We start from the raw sequence: 19,721 nt of genomic DNA, 5'->3' as shown, positions 1-19,721 counted from the left end.
TCGGCCCCATGGTATAATACCAAACTAAAAGACCTTAAAAAAATCTGCAGAGCCAAAGAAAGCCTCTGGAAAAAGGAATACTCAGAATATGATAAAAAAGCATTATGGAAATGCCTTAGCTAAATACAAGGAAGCTATAAACGAGGCAAAATCTACCTATTTCACTGAGAAAATCATGGCTTCCAAAAATACCTCTCGAGAACACTTTAAGACAGTCTCTAAACTATCCAAGCTTGCCAATACTAAACATTTTAAACAACAAGTCAGTTTTGCAACAAACTTGCCAATTTTTTCCACGATAAAGTTGTAAAAGTATACAACAAGTTTTCTACTGACGTAAATGAGACTAGATTAGTCAAATGCAAGCCGGACGCATCAAACACACAAGTGTTCCTTAAAAAAGTTTAGACATCTCACACAGGAAAAAGTTGAAAAACTCATCTTGACAACTCATTCAGGTTCCCCTTTGGACCCTTGCCCAGCCATGATCTTTCATATGGCCCCGGAAGCCATTGCCAAGGTCCTGACACCCCTTCTGAATAACATTCTAGATCAAGGACATTTCCCGACGTATTGGAAGAACTCTATTATAAAACCTATTCCGAAAAAGCCAACTTTGGACCCTTCGGAAGTGGCAAACTATAGGCCTAATACTTCTTTACAATTCCCCTCTAAAGTTCTGGAAAGAGCAGTAAATGAAGAACTGCTAACTTTTGTAGAGTCAAGCGATATACTAGACCAAGCACAGCACGGTTTCAGGCCACGACATAGCACTGAGTCTGCATTGATTGCAGCTACTGAAAGCTTACGTGCGCAACTAGATCAGGGCGGGAAGGCAATATTAATATTGCTTGATTTATCCGCCGCGTTTGACACGGTTGATCACCATATACTTTTTCAGCGGCTGGCAGAAATAGGTATCACAGATAGGGCCACAGACATTCTTCAATCCTACCTAGCCGATAGACAACAAACAGTGACGTTAGATGAGCACAAATCTCCCTCCTTTTTTATACCATGTGGGGTACCTCAGGGCTCGGCACTCTCGCCCACCCTGTTTAACATATATGTAGCCCCACTGGCAAAGCTTATTTGCTCCTTTGGCTTTACAGCCATATGCTACCCTGACGACACGCAAATTGTCGTCTCACTGACTGCTATATCAGAGGACGTGGCAGCAATTTTAACTCATGCACGAGCCATATTATCAATTGGATGCAAAGCAATTGCTTAAAGTTGAACACTGGGAAGACGGAGGCAGTAACGTTTGGCAGGGACTCTTCACATTGGAACTCCGCTTGGTGGCCTGATACAGCGGGATCTTGCCCTCAACCCGTAAAAAAGGTAAAAAACCTTGGAGTCCTAATTGACGATCATATTTCCCTATCAGACCAGGTCAACAGCATTACCTCTTCCTGTTTCTATACCCTGAACATTCTTGTAGAAATCCTACCTTTCATCCCTATGCCCCTCAGGAAAAGGGTAGTCACAGCTCTGATTTTGTCGAAAATTGATTACTGTAACTCACTCTACCTTGGAGACAAAAAAAGTGTGACACATAAACTGCAGACTCTACAGAATGCAGCTGCGCGACTACTACTGAATCTACCCAAATTCAGCTCCATTAGTCATGCAATTCGGGGAACAGCTGCACTGGCTCCCTATCTTAGCTAGGATCCAATTTAAGTCCTTGTGTATCTTACAATAAGGCATTGCACGAAAAAGGACCAGGACAGATCAGACAATATGTTGAGAGTTATGCTCCACAGAGAGTTCTCCGCTCCGCCTCGGCAACCTTACTTATAGTTCCAAGGATAAAGACGCTGAAGTGGGGCGGTAGAAGCTTCCAATTTTTAGCTCCGAAGCTGTGGAATTCTATGCCCTTGCATCTTAGAACCCGAAATAATCTACTTCAGTTTAGATGGGACCTCAAAACCTGGCTGTTTTAGCTGTACATAACCAGCTGCATTTCTCCTTACTCTGTATTTTTGATAGTTAAGCGCTAAGACGCCACGGCATACACGCGCTCTATAAAAACCCTCATTTCATTTCATTTCATTTCAACGATCTCTCACTCGCTATTCAGAAATCAGCGAGTGGTTTTACCTGAAAAGTTAAGGACATGACTACAGGGCCCTGAAGGGAACCGTTTCAATGTCCATTGCTATTATCCTTACGAAACGTAAACGGTATGGTTTAAAAAGACCACATCCATAAACACAGAGCCATGGCGCACATTTTGTTTTCCATTCCACCCATCAACCAGGTATTGCAATACATCCAGGAATGGGGGAATTCCCCACCTGGGGACAACAATGCTGTTCAAAGAAAGACAAGAAAACAAAAGTAGCGCTTCACTGCAACGTCTGTAAAGTGAGGCTGATGCGTTTGGATGTGAATAAAACCAAGCTGGCCACTTTGCAACCACTCTGTCTTGCTTTATTTAGTTATGAATGTATTTTTCATATTTAAAACCTTTTATTTCTCTCCATCCTGAGACTGCACTTTGGAATAGAAAAATTTCAGAAAATGGGCATTTCCCGCAAGAGTGATTTTCTTTTTTAGATCCATTTCACAGGGTAGTGTAGTGTACTTCACATATTCCCAATAGGCTCTGCGCATTGGAATAATGTATCCTATAGATATGACGTAGGACTTAGGTCAGTAGTTCAATATCGAATATACTAAACTTAATTGTGAGTGCCAGCTAGCTCAGAGGTCACCAGAAACTTTCTCCAATTCACAAGAAGGGATTAGTTTCTGACAACCCCATACCCATGACAACTTTGTTTCCTTAGGACTGGAATAACTATCTTCAGAGTCGTGAAACAATAGATAAGTATTTCACTCAGTCAAACATGCCTGCTTCGTTTCTACAGAGGTTGCAGAGAAATAGTGAGATGGGCATTTTCAATAAAAGGTTTATTGAACAGTCTTCTTTCTCATGCAAGAGAGGTGAACTGCTACAATCGTTAGACAGAATGCCAAGTATAATGCGTACAGCGAGAATAGTATGATAAAATAATACTGTAATAGCATTGTATGGTTTCTAAGCCATATAAAAATACATACATAAATAAACATAGGCTAAAATACTCAACTGGTGCCTCTAAAATACGCCTACCCCAAGTCTACCTCGGTCTAGTACGAGGGAAGAAGTAAGTATGGTATTTAGCATAGGTTTCGTTTTTGACAAGAATATACCAAAGGTTTCTCTAGGTTCTAATCAGCTCCATACCTTAGAATGAAGGAGGTCTGTATCTCTGTCTCGGGACTCGATTTCCCAACACCCCGCAAGGGGAGTCAGAAACACTGGAGCTGGATTCTCGGCAGAGGAGGACAGCTTCTTGTCAGTGCGTCAGCTGGAGAGTCGTTTTTTTTCGGCACTTGCTGTAGTGAGCTGCGTCGGGCAAGTAGGTCATCGAACTGCTCCGAACGACCATGCTTTACCATAGAAAGGGAAGGTATATTTATACCTTGAAGGTGTTTAGGAATGCCAGCATTGACGTAAAGTCAGGCATATGAACGTCTTGAATGAACCCCTAAGGAATAGATGTTCATTGTAAAACTAACTGAGTTCTTGGAGAGATCAATAGTCAAGCAAGGGAAAGTCCCTAACAGCTTATGCTGGTTTTCCAAGAAATCGTTGTGATGTTTGGTGAACGGATGGAAGTAGCCATGCCTGTATTTGGGTTGCATGGGCTATGCCTGAATAAGGGCTTGATTTCTATGCCTTTACATGGGCAACGTGAATTGTACCTTTATAAGGGCATGAATCGGGAAAATCCATTCGGAATCTAAAACGCCATACAACACAGTCGAAGGGCGGTGCGTCGGTTGATTTGCATCCATTTTGTAGCACCACAACTACAGAACCCGCTTCTGAGGCCCAGGACTGGTGGGGCACCTCCAGCAAGGGTAGGACTCACAGAAAGCAGCACCAGCAGGATGGAAGGAAGTCTTTTGTGTTCCTGCGACTTCAGAAAACAGGGGGCAAGCCAGCAAATCTTTGGAGTCACTCTGGGCTCAGGAGAGATGGGTCCAATCCTTCTCCTCAGCAGGACAGAGATCAGAGAATCAGTTCCCCAGAACAGTCAACCAATGCAAAGTGACAATCCTTACTGCACAACAGTCTTTTCTCCTGCAAAAGGTCTTCGTATGTCCAGTAGTGTACTGTCTTGGTTGTGTCAGAGCCCCAGTACTTGTTTTTAATATTTAATAGAAAAAAGTTTAATTTATGTTGTTCTTCCAGAAAGAGATAACTGAGTTTTTAGATCACTATTGGTAAATTAGTCAATGGCTCAATAGTGATCTAATCTGAGGTTTTGTGATCTATAAGATAACTGATAAACAATCAAGACCAGTAATCCTAGGGCACAAAATAATGAAGGATTAACAAAGTCTGATAAAGAAAAAGCACAAGGAATCTTCCTGGAGTTGGGTGGTGCATTTTTCCAAATGTATAAATGTGAGGCAAAATATGCAAACAATACCTCTGATTAAGAATAATTGTTTCAGTAGAAGTTAACCCCTTGAAATATGGTTTAACATATGTATCTGCAATAAGTCAGATGCTCATGTAAATTTTCACCAGAACGCACATCAAACATAATTGGTAATTGACTGTTTTATTGCAGCTGCATATGGAATAAAACAGTCAATTAATCAAACCCTGCCTAAAATATTGAATACCAGAGAAATACAAAGGTATTGTTTCCAATTTAAAACTGAAGAGTTTGTATCATTCATTTTTATTATTATTAATATTATGATCATTACTATTACGCAGTTGGGCCAGTATGACTCATGGGTGGGGGGGTGCACAGGGAGGGGGTCGCGCGGGGGGAATTTTTGACGGCCCGTCCAGCATCGTCAATCTACATCCACAGGAAGCAGCCACAGGCAGCCTTCCTCCCCTTCCCTAATCCAATCACAACGCTGCAATGGCAGTGTTGTGATTGGCTGGAACGCCAACGATACAGGTGTCTATGGGGAGGCAATTTTATCTATGTAGGCTGCATGCAGTCTACATAGTGAAAATATAGAGTGCGTATGACTGGTTTGGTCTGCCCTGGAGACAACCAAACAGTCAGCCCCCACAACAGTGGGAAAGCCACTCCTCCCCTGCCCTCCAGCAGACATGCCCACCCGCCCGCCCCAACCCAAACCTTGCCTTCTGCTTTCTCGCACTGCGAGAAAGCAGTGGGGCAACGCCCCTCCGCCCACATGGAGGAGCTGCCCCAGCTATTACATAACATAAAAATAGTTTTACTTATTCAAGGTACATTTTTCTAATTTTTTCCTACACTTGTCCCTAGGGAAAATATGCAGTCAAGCAGAGATCTCCCTATGGTAATGTAAAGTGAACAAGTTTAATAATTTAGGTTAAGTTAGTAAAAATGTTTTATCTTACATAATATTGTAAATTAATATGATATATTTATTTATGGCACTATTAACTTAATTCTGAGTAAAATCTTTTAATTAAATTAAGATTATTTTTCTGGTTTCATCTCTGTGGTTACTATTTGTTCCATCTTTGCTATTACTGTTATTGTTGTAAATGCAAAAGCAAATAAAATATATAATAAAAAAAGATAGTTTTTCTGAAGTTTAAGTGAAAAAATATATATTCCCACCTAAGAAAAAAAAATGGTGTATGTATTATTAAGTATTCATGAGGCATAACATTAATTGAATGTTATTGAATTATATTTGATCAAAATGTAATGTAGCACACATTTTTATAAATTCAAAAAGTTTGTTAAATGGTTTATAACTAAATATGTCTTATTTTTGTACACTTTTAACATTAAATTGTATTATTTATATTTTTTACTATTTTAAATAATCAAATTTAATTCAACATGGTTTTGTTTTAAGTCCCTTCCTCCATTAATTTCTAAGGGAGGATGTTCCAGGATCCACAGTTGACCATGTGTTGTGTTGAATTTACAACAGTTACTTTTTGGCAGCAGTAATTTACACTAGTTAATCTGGCTCCACCCTCTGTTTCAGGGGGTGGAGACTTGTAAGTCCACACTTTTGAGTAACTTTATAGTTCTATTTTGTGAATAGCCAAAAGTAGTAAAGTTACTCAGTGTACTCAGTGTAAGAGAAACGTTACATGTGTAAATTACTCACAAGTGCAACTTATCTTTGTAATAGCTCCCATTTTGTCTACAGAATGTAAAGCAGAACAGAAGAGCATGCCTGTTGTTGTGTAAAAATGTGTTAGAGAATAGTTGAAAATATAAAAATGTGCATTGTAATACTTTCATATAAAATATTTGTAGACAATTATTTTATGATTCGTATTACCTAAATAGTTTTATGAGTTATTAAAAGGACCTTGAACTGGCAACCTTATATCGAAGATGCATCCATAATAGGAACGTTACCACAACTCTTTTACCATATCTGTACTTATATGCAGTTAAATGTGCTTCTTTTTGAAACTTCATATGTATTTCCAAAACTCTACATTTGGGTCAACCCATATTGTTATGTGTTTCGATTTTTAGGAAATGGTTTAGGAATCAGGGTTATTGGTGGAAAAGAAATTCCAGGTAATGGAGAAATAGGAGCGTACATTGCAAAGATCCTTCCAGGTGGAAATGCTGAACAGACTGGCAGACTTGTGGAAGGTAAGATTACAGCGTACAGTTAAATTACTTGTTAAGCTGCAACATATTTGCCTGGCACATTTCGAAATCATTTGCAGACTGCTTTGCATCCATGTCATGATGCAATCCTTATTGTAAACTCAAATTAAATTAAATGTGTCGATTTTTATTTAGTTTTATCTGATGCAATTCTTAAAAACATATGTACATACAGCAATAAAGCTAGAGGTGGGAACATTTCTCAGATTCTAATTGATTTGGGGTTAGTTATAATATGTTAGTCCTAATATATCATCAAAAAATGTATAATCAGTATTGTGTATGGACCCAGATTGCTTATATCAATGAAAGGTGTAGCTTGTGCTTTGCTAGATATATAAAAAAATAAAGTGTGTCCTTAGCCATACCTCAACAACAAGGCTCAAACTGGCTTACAATTCTCCAACTTTGTTAATGGCAAACCCCCTGAAAAGGCCTGCCTTACTTTCACTAGTTTTTCTCAATAGATATCTATATATAGTGTGAAGAATTGTAGATTGGCTTGACATTACTATTTTCTGAGAGCAAGTGAAAAATGAGAGAATAGAAAGATAACTTGTGGCAGACCCATTGATTCTTACTCTTTCAAGGCATCAACCTACAAGGTGCCTTTTCTTAACCTCAAATGCGCAGAGTGCCTGTCTGGTAAGATTTTGAGCCATAACCAGACTGGTCTCGCCCAACTGGTGCGCGCCCATCTTTGGGAGCGTCTGGGAGAAGCTTGAGGTGCAAACACATAATCAAAATGTTGGTCTCATTTGGCCTAGCTGTAGGTGAAATCTGGGACTTACAAAACTGTGTATTTTCTGCTTATGTTACCAACCTTGATTGCTCCTCCACTTTGTTCTTAATTCATGAGGTGTATGTTTGAAGTGGCACTTTCTGGTTAGCTGAGGTGGTGCCCTAGCCAGGCAGAACCTACCACTCCCATCAGAGGTGGGTGTTTAAACTCTCTGTATAACCTGCGCTGACCCTTGGGTAGCTTGGCACTGAGCAGTCAGGCTTATTTCAGAGGCAATGTGTAGAGCAATGGCACAGCCCTCTCACACAAGAAACACACTGAGGATTACAAAAGAAACTTCAAACGTGGTGTTTGCAAATAAAAAAAAATGTAACACACATTAATTAACACAACATGAACATTGTGTATTTCTGGGCATAAATCACTTTTGGAAATCTTACTAGTGGTTCTAGGCCCAACCATGTCAAAATTACATCAGTAGTATGCACACTTGGGAAAGATCCTACTTTACCACCCAACACCCTTATGTGGTGCAAGACGTTGTAAGAACTATGCCCACCCTGGCAATTATTATAATATAATACTGCACGTTTATAGGGTGCACCCCAGATCCCCACTATATCAAAAATATGTACACACAGATACAACACTTTTAAACAGCACATTGGGGCAAGGTCACACAGGTAAAAACCCATGTCAAATGTAGTATTGTTCTTACACAGAATCAACGTGTAAAGCAATACTGCTGTGTGGTGTGATTAATAACCCGTAGTCCTCATGCAGGCATTCCCATATACTCAGTCAACACAGATAAGCAGTGCCACAGGTATCAGGCAGGTCATATGGAGCACACTCACATGCACACAGCACTTTAATGTGATACCACTGATATATGGCAGGTTGGTCGATAATACATTGCAGACCCCATGGCCCATGCTCTCTTCCAACTTTCAGCTAACCCCGGCTACCCTACACCCACGGATTGGAGATAAACCAACCTCCCCCTGATTGTGGCCGGAGGCACACTTAGGTTGGGGATAGGTAGCTGGGGTAATTAGGAGGTAGTCCACAATGTGCCTTCTGGCACCGGCCCAGTTCTATGAAGCACAGGAGGGTCATGCAATACGCAGTATCTTGAGCCACTTCCAATCGATCTCAGAAGCATTCCTCAGCCCAGTCAATTACTCTCCCCACCCAGGCCTAATCCGGGCAATACTACCTGGCAACATGAAGTCGTCGGGCAGGGTGAGGAGATGGCAGTTGATCTGCTGTACTGAGAGCACAAAAGGAACAACCAACAAATGGGCGGATGAAGTAGAGGAACCTCTAGGAAGGAGGAGGTACCCCATCGGACATATCAGCACCCAGGCAATCCAGGCACAACAAAACACTAATCCGCTCCTCTGCATCTCCCTGGAAAGGAGGCACAATGTCCGGTGAGTGTTGATATGAGTTCCACCAGACAGTCCCGGTCACACATAATGTCTGGTGGGTAAACAGCGTTTACAACGCAACTTTTACCACGCACTACCTTTACCACGCAACTTTTACAACGCAAGTCGTTACAACGAATTGCGCTGGGGGGCACTGTAGGATAGGGAATAGTTTAATTTACTATCCAAAACCTTCACTACTATCCACGGGGACTGGAGTTGGAATAGTAAATTAAACTATTCACTATCCAGCGCCCCCCAACGCAAGTCGTTGTAACGACTTGCGTTGTAAAAGTTGCATGGTAAAGGCATGCATTGTAAAAGCATGCGTAGTAACGACATACAGCCCGTCTGGTGCGTGTTGATACAGGTTTCACCAGACAATTCCTGTCACACACACAGGTGCACCTTTAGCAGTGCCATATGGAGTAGAATGAGGCACTACTACGCCCTCCCTCCAAGGGTTGCAACCTGTGAATTGGACACCACCTGCAATGAGCATGCAGTGGATGTGTCTCACAACAAATATGCAGCACGATTGACGAAGCGGGCCACACTGGATTCCGTAATCTAGGAATCCGCGTACCATCAACAAGGCGCTTTTGTGTGTTGAGACCCCTGCAATGCATTGGCTGCACTCCTTAGATGTGGGCAATACCTTTGGGGCTCCGCTCAAGGCAATCCTGCCTCCTGGCAAAATACTGAGTTCCACTCTCACGCCGCACCACCAGTTGGGATCCAGCAGGCGATGTGGACACTTAAGAGTGCACTGCTATCCAGGTGTCACAAGTTGATGGTGTGGGCCTCTTGTAGCAGGTCCTTGATGAACTGAGACCTGCACAAGAGAACAGGGGGCAAGCCAACAAGCCCTTGGACTTTGGAGAGCACACTTTATTGGGTCATGCAGAAGCAGGTAGCCAGCCCAGTCCAGCCACTATCCGGTAAGGGGGTACATTCCCTTCCAATAGCAGAACTCCTCCTTGTGCACAACAGTGTCCCCTGGCAGTGTGCACCACGTAGTTCCAGGATGTCCTGTACCACATCCCCACAAGTATTCTCTACCCTGATGATGTTTGTCACCAGTAGTCATATTGTAGTGTGCCTTTGAATTTTAGGGTAGTTCAGAGGGTTTTCCTTTGAACAGCAAATTTGTCACCTAAATTGCATTTCCTGTCCACCATGAGGCCGTGGAATGCAGATCTTAATCAATGTGTGGGGCCATGATCTGGCTCCTCAGAGGCCAAGTGTCAAAACCTCTCCCTCCAATCTATCCAGCCAGTCCCTCTAATAGCAGAGGTCTCTCATTCCAGTTGTATGCCCAATGTTTATAGCTGTCGCTGGGGAACGCACAGATGTGCACTCTCATCCTCTAGTGTGGAATTCAGTCAAACTAAAAAGCACACAAAGTATTTTAGAACAGAGAAATACCCACTTTCTAGAAGTGGCATTTCTAAGCTACATTTACATTTACCACATGAAGGATTTGTCATTGGGAATCCAATGATAGGAAACAGGATGAGGCAGCTCCACTGCAAGCCACTATTGTAGCTTGTCAACCTATAGGAAGAGCAAACCTCATAGGTATTGAAAACACACATGGGTATTCTTCACTACCTGGGGAGGGATCGCACATGTGTACCTGTCCTGCCTTTCACCTACCAATCGCATCCTCTCTTAAAACTTACCCTAGGGGTGCTCTAGTGGTAGTGAAACCTCTGGATTGACTAGTGGTTTAGAAATACCTACCTGAGCATAAGTGCAATTGCACACACACAGACCTGCAATGGCAGGCTTGACACGTGTTTACAATAACATTATAGGTGCAAGTGCGCACACACAATTGTGTAATGGCAGGCTTAAGACATGTTTAAAAACATCATAGGTGCAAGTGCACACACATAGACCCGCAGTGTTAGGCTTGAGACAAGTTTAATAACATAAGGTAAGCATTTATAGTGGGGAAAGTGCCCAGAGCCCTGAGGACACAAGCAGATAATCAGCAAAACACTGATTGTGTCCCATGGGAAGAGCCGACCTCCTAGGTAGGGAAAACCCACATTGGGTTTCTTCACTACTTGGGCATGGAACACCCATGTGTACCTGCTTTGCCCTTCACCTGCCACTTGCTCTGCCCCTCAGGGCTTACCCTAGGGGTGCTTTAGTGGTAGTGAAAGGCCCACTCAGGATTGGTTAAATAGTGAGAAAGGCCAACCTGGGCATAAGAGCAACTGCGCACCTACAGGCCTGCAATGGCAGGCCTGATATATGTTTGACAAGCTAATATGGTGGGTGGCGCAATTAGTGCTGCATCCCCCTATTAGCCAGGGCAGTACCTCCCCTGAGTACGTGGTGTATCGTTTTACAGGGCACTCACTGGTACAACACCTTCACCAATCAAGTAAGTACCACTTCCTAGCATGTGTAGATAGGGCATGCGTGCTTTCGCACTGCATTATAGTGTAAAAGTGTCCAGAGTGCTAAGGCCACGAAAAAAGAATCAGCAAAAACAAGAAAGAAAAAATCCCAAAACGTTTTAGGAAAATCCTCTAAGAAGGGGCATGTCCAATAGTGTATTTGGACGGCATTTTGGCACAGACTTCCTTTCTTGCCAATTTGGCATAATTTGATTAATTTGACAACATCAATATCTTCACCCTTGGATGACCTGTTATTCCATAATTACGCACAGGTTTCCACTGCTTCTCTGGCTAGGTTAGTGCTATGATGCTGCCTATATGTTTTAGTTCTCCAACTCCAATACCACCAACTGGACTGCCTGAAATATAGACAATCCAGGTGGATCTCTGACAGGACTAAATTAAACCTGCCAGCTAATACAACTATCATGTATGCGGCTATCTGTCATTCCTTTTCTATATTATGCCTCAAACTAAAAACATCTTTAGTCTTTCACACTTGACACCAAAAAGCTTCAGGTACAGGATTACAACAAACTGCTAATCACCCTCTTCCCCAAGGTGTAATGTGCTACCTAGAATGTGCTTAAGTGCCTCACATTGGAGTGTGAAGAGCCGTGTAAATGCTACCATACAACACAATACAATGATAGGTTAGTTACGGTATGTATAACAGGTATATATGGTAAGAAGTAAGGTTTGGTAGGTATATGATGTGTATAGTATGGTAGAGGGTTAGTTATTGTAGCTTAGGTTCAGTGGATTAGATTTGGTAGGTTAGGTAAGGTAGAACATAACACTGTTGGGCAAAATTTACGAGTTTGCACGAATAGGCATTTTCTAGCCTTCTTGCTTATGAATCAAATCATTGTTATTAAGAAGCAGACACTTAGAGTTGTTTATAAAGTAAACGTTTTACTTATAAACAATTGGTTAAATATATATGAGGTAAATTGTTCTTGTTGGACACATGTATACTTAAAAAAAACTATGTCATGTTGTAAAAGAAAAAGAAAGGTTTATCTAATTGCATGTATGTGGATTTTCATTATTACTATTATCTGTATAATTATTATTATTACTATTATTATTATGATCATTATTTTTAATATATAAAAAGGACTCCTTTGCTTACCACATTAAATTAACAACGTTACATTGTAGTCTCAAGGAAGTGTATGAAATTGAGGCAGAAGGTGAAGTTTGTATTGAAACAGCAAAATAGTTTGACAAAGGGCTAGTTTTTTATCATCACTCATAATGGAAGCCTGTGTGCCAGCACACCTTTAATTTTTAACAATAACGTATGTAAATCCAGTAGAACGTTATCTTGTCAGCAAATTAAAACAAATTAATGTGCATGGCAATTAATGAACAGCAGCATGCCTTTATTTTTTTGCTGGTGCTGGCATCCAAACAGCAGGCATTAAAGCCATAAATCGGCAATTAAGATATTATTGCATCAGCAAACGAAATAGATTAAGGAACACAGATTGAGTCTCAGTTTCAAGTTTCAGTTTCTATAGTTTAACTACAGTACTACTTGAGCTAATCGCCAAAACTAATGGGGATACAAATGGGGCAACTGAACTGTTTGGAACCATTATTACCCTGGTCTTTTAATGACGAGTACTACATCTGTCGGCAGTAAGACCGAAATATTGCAGCCTGTTGATGACAAGAGCTAAAGCTGTGTGTAGTGATTCTTAAAAAGAGCAGCTCCAATTTCTTACAACGGCATTGGAAAATCCTGTTGATATAATTTAGAAAACTGTCAGAAAATAAGGTAGAACATCCTTGTTTCTCTTTTACTACTGGATTTAACAAAGCCCACAACACCACATACAACCAGTGAATAATACAGTGATACATACAACCAGCAACATTGTAGAAGACCCACATGGGCACACATAATGAGCAACATAGAGGAAGCACCACAGTAGCACACAGAACCAGCTACGTAGGACAAAAATGTTTTATACAACCATACATATAGGATAAGCACACTCAAATTCTTCAAACAGGGCAGGATCCAAAGCTGATGGTGGCTAGGGTTCCACAAACCCAGATACATTGTTGTCAAGCTTCAGGGGGAGCTGTTGACTTTGAGGCACAAACCTCCTAGAGGGAGGAAGCTGAATTTTGTAGCTGCCAAGATCACTGGGCCACTGAGATAGATTTGCCTCCTCGCTTCGGTTCAAGGTGTTACCTTTAGATCTCGGGACAGAAGTTCAAAGCCATTGTGTGGCTGCAAAACCTCCAATGCACAAATCACGTGGCTTAAAGCCACAAAATGATGTCTTTTTACTATGTTCTAAACACATTTTCATGATTTGGAAAAGCATTTCCGAGTCACAAAAGAGGTTCTGCATTTCATTCCCAATTAGTTAGGAGGGGCTGTAAGGTGACATTCCTTTTATTAGCAATGAGATTTATCAATGGTTTGAAAATGCAATTCATTTGCAAACTACTGAACAGCAACCCTCACCTCAAAGAGTGTAGAAACTGATTTTAAAAGGGAAAGCTATCCCCGTTGGACAGTTTACCCTTCTAGTATTTTATCAGGCATCTTTGGGGGGAGCAGGTTTGAGGTGACTCTTCTCCCCCGACTCATGCTTTTTTTTTACATCAGCTCCGGTTCCTTTAAGGAAATATTGCTGCTTTAAAAAAAACTGAAAATATTGGGAATGCAAATATAATGGTCTGCTCTCCTTGCAGGCCACCAACTCTGTGTAGTTAGCCAATCACAATGCTTTCGAAATAGTAACCTGCCTAAATAATATTCTGTAGGCAGGCCATTCTCTGTCCCTCTGAGACTGGTGTTTTTTCAAGGTGGCCCATTAGTACACATGGTGCATAACAACATTAAAGACGTGGTCACAGACCAGTCAAGGCATAGTTTGTAACCACTATTTCTGATTTGTCTCTGTGTGGATTGTGCTTTTATTCACTTTTCTGATTTTCAGAAACCACCAGCAGTGTACAGCTGGATGATTTAGCAAGGCAGGGCTCAACAGGGCCTGGTACCCTTACAGCGAGGACCTACTGAACCAGATTTTAGTGTGTCAAGAAAGCTCTTAGTGCTATGAATGTTATTTTATTGCCTGACAAGGTTGTACTCTCTTGGGGAAGTCTCAACAGCTTGCCCTAGTCCCGTAGAAGTGGAAAAATGTTATGTCCCACTTTATTCCAATTGTTGTGAAAAGGTTTTATGGTCACTGTGTAGCTCTTCGGTCCATAGGACAGGCTTCTAGGCACAAGAACTCTCTCCAGTCATGACAAGTAACAAACCTTACTGCTCAACTGGGCCCCCTAAAAGTCAGAAATAATAATAATAATAATAATACCGACATTTATTAAGCACAAACAGCTACCGCAAACTGCTCTAGCAGCAGGCAGCAGGTGAAGATAACAGAAAAAAAACAGCTCCCAAAAACACTAGTCAAGGCGAAAAAAACAAGTTTTTACAGATTTCCTGAATAGTGGCTCAGAATCAATTTGGTGAATAATATTTGGCAAAGAGTTCCACAGCTTAGTAGCCCCCACTGTGAAGGATCTACCTCCTAACCGAGCTTTAACAAATTGCGGAGTACACAGCAAATTTTGAAAATTAGACTGCAATGATCGGGACTGTTTATATCGGCACATCCGTTGTAAGGTAGCTGGGGCATTTACCATGAATTGTCCGAAATGCCAAAGTCAAAGCCTTAAACTCGATCCTTCTTGCTACCGGTAGCCAGTGGAGCTGTTTAATATGCGGAGAGATATGATCACGAAATGGAACATGTCTAATCAGTCTTGCAGCCGCATTCTGTACCATATGCAGCCTTCTAACTAGGTATACAGGCAGACCCAGGTACAGGCCGTTTGCATAGTCCAGCCTAGATGTCTCAGTGGCATGGACTATGACTCTGCTGCAATCCTCCGGCCATAAATATATACATTTTCGCGAATTTTTCAGTTTGCTACAGCAGGAGGCTGTCACCTGCCGAATTTGATCTGAGACAGAAAGATCAGCTTCCCACTTCACTCCTAGGTTTTTTGCCGTAGACGTAAGTATGGTGGGGCGGGCCCATTTCAGCCGGCCAGTAAATGTCCGAGGCTGTTGGCACATCTTTACTGAAGAACAGCACATCAGTTTTCTCAGCATTTAGTTTGAGTTTATTTTTGTTCATCCACTGGGCAATGTCTTTGAAACATCCCTTACAATTCTTGAAGGAGTCATCCACTGATCTTTAAAGGAAAACATCAGCCTGGTATCGTCGGAATATGATATCGCCTTCACTCCCCAATTGGCTATAAGTGTGAACAGAGGAGCCAAGTATATATTAAAAAGGAGCGGGCTCACAGCCAAACCCTGGGATACTCCACACCATAGATGTTTAGTCTCCGACTGATGGGGTTGCAGAGCAACTTTCTGTGTGTGGTTTTTAAGAAATGACTTCAGCCAGGTAAGTAACACTCCCCCAATTCCGACATCCTGGAGCCTCTGTACCCGAATTTGATGGTCCACCATGTTGAATGCTGCGGATAAATTCAGGAGCACCAACATCGCTGATGCTCCTGCATCCACCGACATTCTCACAGATTTTGCCACCTCCAATAGAGCCGTTTCGGTGCTGAACGAGTCCGAAAACCGGATTGAGTATCATGCAGAATATCATGGCTCTCAATGTATTTAGCCAATTGTCGCTGCACCATTTTTTCCAGCATTTTTGCTGGTGCTGGTAGTAATGAGATTGGTCGATAATTATTTAATTCTCCTGGGTCCTCATTAGGTTTTTTCCTAAGGGGGAGGAGTATGGCATGTTCCCAAGTATCAGGAAAAACGCCCGAACCAAGGGAAGAATTCCATATATGATCCAGCACATGGATAAGCAAGTGAGCCAACGCCTTCCACAGTTTAGGGGGACATGGGACCTCTGGGGAACCTGACTTACATCTCCGGATCTCTGCCAGAGATTCCTGCTGAGAGATGGGTAGGAATTCCGTAAAGGAGAACTCGGGCTGACTGTTCCCATTTACTTCTGCCTTTTCAGTCTCTGCTGCAGCTGTAAAGGTGTTATAGACTTTCCGGATTTTACTGTTGAAAAAATCTGAAATTTTTGCACACAGCATAGAGGACGATTGCACTTCAATTTCCTACTCTCTTGGTTTGGAGAAGGAGTTAAAAACCCTAAATATTTCTTTACATTTGTTTTCTGCAATGTTAACGCACTTTACCACGTAATCCCTTCTTGCCTCTCTCATCAATTTCTGGAGCTCTTTCAGGGCTTTCGTATATGTCAATTTGGCCGTAGCACTCTCTACAAGCATTCCAATTTTTTGCACCTACTTTTATTTATCCTACGAGTCTTTGAGAGGGTATTTCCTCATAGTTTTAGTAACTCCGGCTGTGGCAGTGGACGGAAATCCACCTATTTAAAACAAATGTATCCTTATTTGGATCCTTTGATAACAGTGGTTGACTATCCTGCAGAACCGGACCTAAGGATTCAGCGGTAAGCTTCTTCCAATTTCATTTCAAAGAATAACGGATACCCTCATAAAGGAAATCCTTCTGCTTTATGAATGCCGGAGCAATTAGGAGGTCAACTAATTAACCCTTCGAGAGCAGTTTGAGTCCCTTTATGCCATCAGGAGTCAGTAGGTATTTTTCAGCCATTAGGCAGAGTATTAATTCCTTGCAATGTTGTTTTTCCAGGTCCAGGAATATCCTGAGAAGGTGGTGATGATGAGGTACTAATTTAATTCTGTGCACTAGCCAATGATTAGCAATTCCTTCCACTCAATTATTTTCTCACAAATTCCTCATCTCATTTTTGCAAAATGTCCTCTCATGGTTTACTGCAACACTTCACATGATCCTTAAAACAAGATGTCTCCCTCCATTCTCCACCTGAATTAGCATTGTTCCTTCCTGTAGCCACTGCTCTAATTTGATGAGGTAGCCTTCCCTCACTCAGTGTCAAAGCTGGTGTTCCTTCCTGCAAAGGAGGAAGAATCTCCATATAGGCCTTTGGAATTAATGTAGCTGTTAATGTCAACCCCACTTGGCATCTCCATGTTAAAGAAAGAAATGATAAGGCTGATCTGTGTCCTACCATCTGTTCATGTCTCGTCCCAGATGATAAATCCCTGTTAACTGATCATTAAGTGAAAAATAACTTTGAATCTATTCTCTAGTAGTTTTCCAGATAAAGCTATAAATAGGTATTTTATTTATTTATAGCCTGTTAATCGAAAACATAGCCTTACCTATAGAGTGAAAACAGATATCGGGTAATTGTTTACTGTGATATACTATTCCCAACATGTAGTCTTCTGGATTAAATTATGGACTTTAGGTGTGGCATATCCAAGATATAAAAATAGGGTTTCCTACATGGCAAAGGCACTACTTCCTATCATGTTTCACAGCAGTGCCTTTAAATTGCAGTCCAACTAGAACACAATAATGGGGGCTGGAGCCATCTTATTCTTATTTCAACAAGAAAAGAGTGTCCAAAAACAAATATTTTATAACAGAAAGGAGCAAAAATTTGGAACGGATACACAATCCCACTCAGGTATGTATGGAAAGCCCTCACTCACCAACCTGGTTGGTGACATGCTTCATCATCGGGCCCCACTGGAGAGGCCGAGTGCATCCCCAGTGTGCTTCAACGCCAGATTTACTGTGGAGCAGGTTTTTTGTGAATAGACGTGAAGTGAGTGATTTAAAGTGATAGTGATGTTTAAAAATGTCTAAAGTGTATCAAAAAAAGGTTTAATGTTTGATCACTTGGACATATTCAAAATAAAGTGTGGGAAAATAGGCCAAATAAATTGTTTGGTTATTTCCAATATCTTAATAGTCAGTCAACATATTTCTGCCTTGAAACGGTGTGAATTTACCAGGCATTCATCAGGACATATGTGAACTAAACCCCGGCGGTGTGGACACGCTAGGGCCCACCCAAACCTAGGGACGTGAAAGTAAAAATAGTGTAATAGTTTAATATGTCCAAGTGATCAAACATTAAACCTTTTTTGATACACTTCAGACATTATTAAACATCACTATTATTAAACAAAACGATAGAACAAACAATTAGTGTTCAACATCAACAATGCAATAAGTTTGCACATGTGTTAACATACAGGGGACATACCATTTTAGTTTGACTTTTGTGAGCTCACCATATTTTACAGTTCAACACACATCTTTGTAAAAGCACTGCATGCTAAGAAGTACTCTATTGTGCACCAAGGTTAGAAATAACACAATGGCATTTTAATAATCCAGCATGTGTACAAGTCATACTTCTCAAGCTCCACTTATTCACCCAACTGGGAAGACATAGCTGAGGCATGACTCCCTTACGGTTATAAAAAAATCTTCTCAATGCCTACATGTTATGTAAAGAAGTCCCCTCAACTAATGGTGGGCTCAAAACAACACTTACTTGCTAAGAGGCCTGAACAAACTTCCAGTCCCTGCTGCTGTATCTTGCTGAATGCAGATGAGTGCGAAGCTCCCTCCGAGATAACGGAGGGTCGGTGGTTAGCACACGTATCCGGCTGCCATCTTGGAATAAGTCCATGTCAATGGTCAGTGCAGTATTACTTATACCACTGAAAAATCAACTCATCTTACAATGGTCCAAAGCCTAATGGAGCCCTAAATATACTGTTAAGGTAGGGAATTCATGCCTTAACGTTTGCACTGCTAATGGGTTATTTCAACCTTGTTGCTCAATTTGGTACTTTTTGAACATGAGGTGCTTTCACAAAGGCATATGTTGAACTAAAAAATTTGGAGAAGTCACAAGAGTAATCCTAAGACGGTATATCAGCTGTACTGTGTTAACACGTGTACATACACATTGTATTTTTGAATGTTGAACGCTGCCTGTTTGGTCTACAATTCCTGACGCAGGAGTGAGAAGAAGGAAAGCATATGGTTGCCAGTGAAAACTCAAATAAAGGCTTTCCTCTAGAAAAAACATGCAAGAACACATGAAATTGATAGAAGCACCCTGCTCCATACTCATAAGTATAGGAGATACATAACATTGATGATAGCTCAGTACACCTGTACCCTATTTTTGCAGAGTAGTGCACTATTTTGTACACACAAAGATGTATCTGGAATACACATCAAGACTAATAGGTTAATTCAGATTGTTATCTTGGCATATAAAGATGATGCACATGTGTTTTTGTATGTTGAATGTACTCCTTCTTTAATAATTTTAACTTGTCAAGATATCTATTGTATTGTAAACATACTTTTATGGTCTTTATGACCGAAATAAAGGTTTTTGAATTGAACTGAACCAATAGGTCATGAGTATACTATCTGGTTGACCAAATAACAATACATTAACAGAGATTACAATAACTAAATGGGCCTCCTACTGTTTGCGCTTGTAGATGGTTTTAATAGTAAGATAAGACCCTGTACATGATATTAGGGTCA

General features: G+C 41.1%; 1 protein-coding gene across 1 annotated transcript in view; it reads left to right on the top strand.

Moving 5' to 3' along the window:
* Nucleotides 1–19,721, top strand: part of PCLO (piccolo presynaptic cytomatrix protein) — a 1,621,199-nt gene that overhangs the window by 950,378 nt on the left and 651,100 nt on the right. The window contains exon 11 of the mRNA XM_078674179.1: nucleotides 6,525–6,647. Within this exon, the coding sequence (XP_078530305.1) occupies nucleotides 6,525–6,647 (123 nt within the window). The remainder of the gene's footprint in view (nucleotides 1–6,524; nucleotides 6,648–19,721) is intronic.

Source organism: Lissotriton helveticus, chromosome 1_1 (genome assembly GCF_964261635.1).
Source record: "Lissotriton helveticus chromosome 1_1, aLisHel1.1, whole genome shotgun sequence".
In the NCBI taxonomy this organism is placed as follows: domain Eukaryota; kingdom Metazoa; phylum Chordata; class Amphibia; order Caudata; family Salamandridae; genus Lissotriton; species Lissotriton helveticus.
This window is presented reverse-complemented; position numbering and strand designations above follow the sequence as displayed.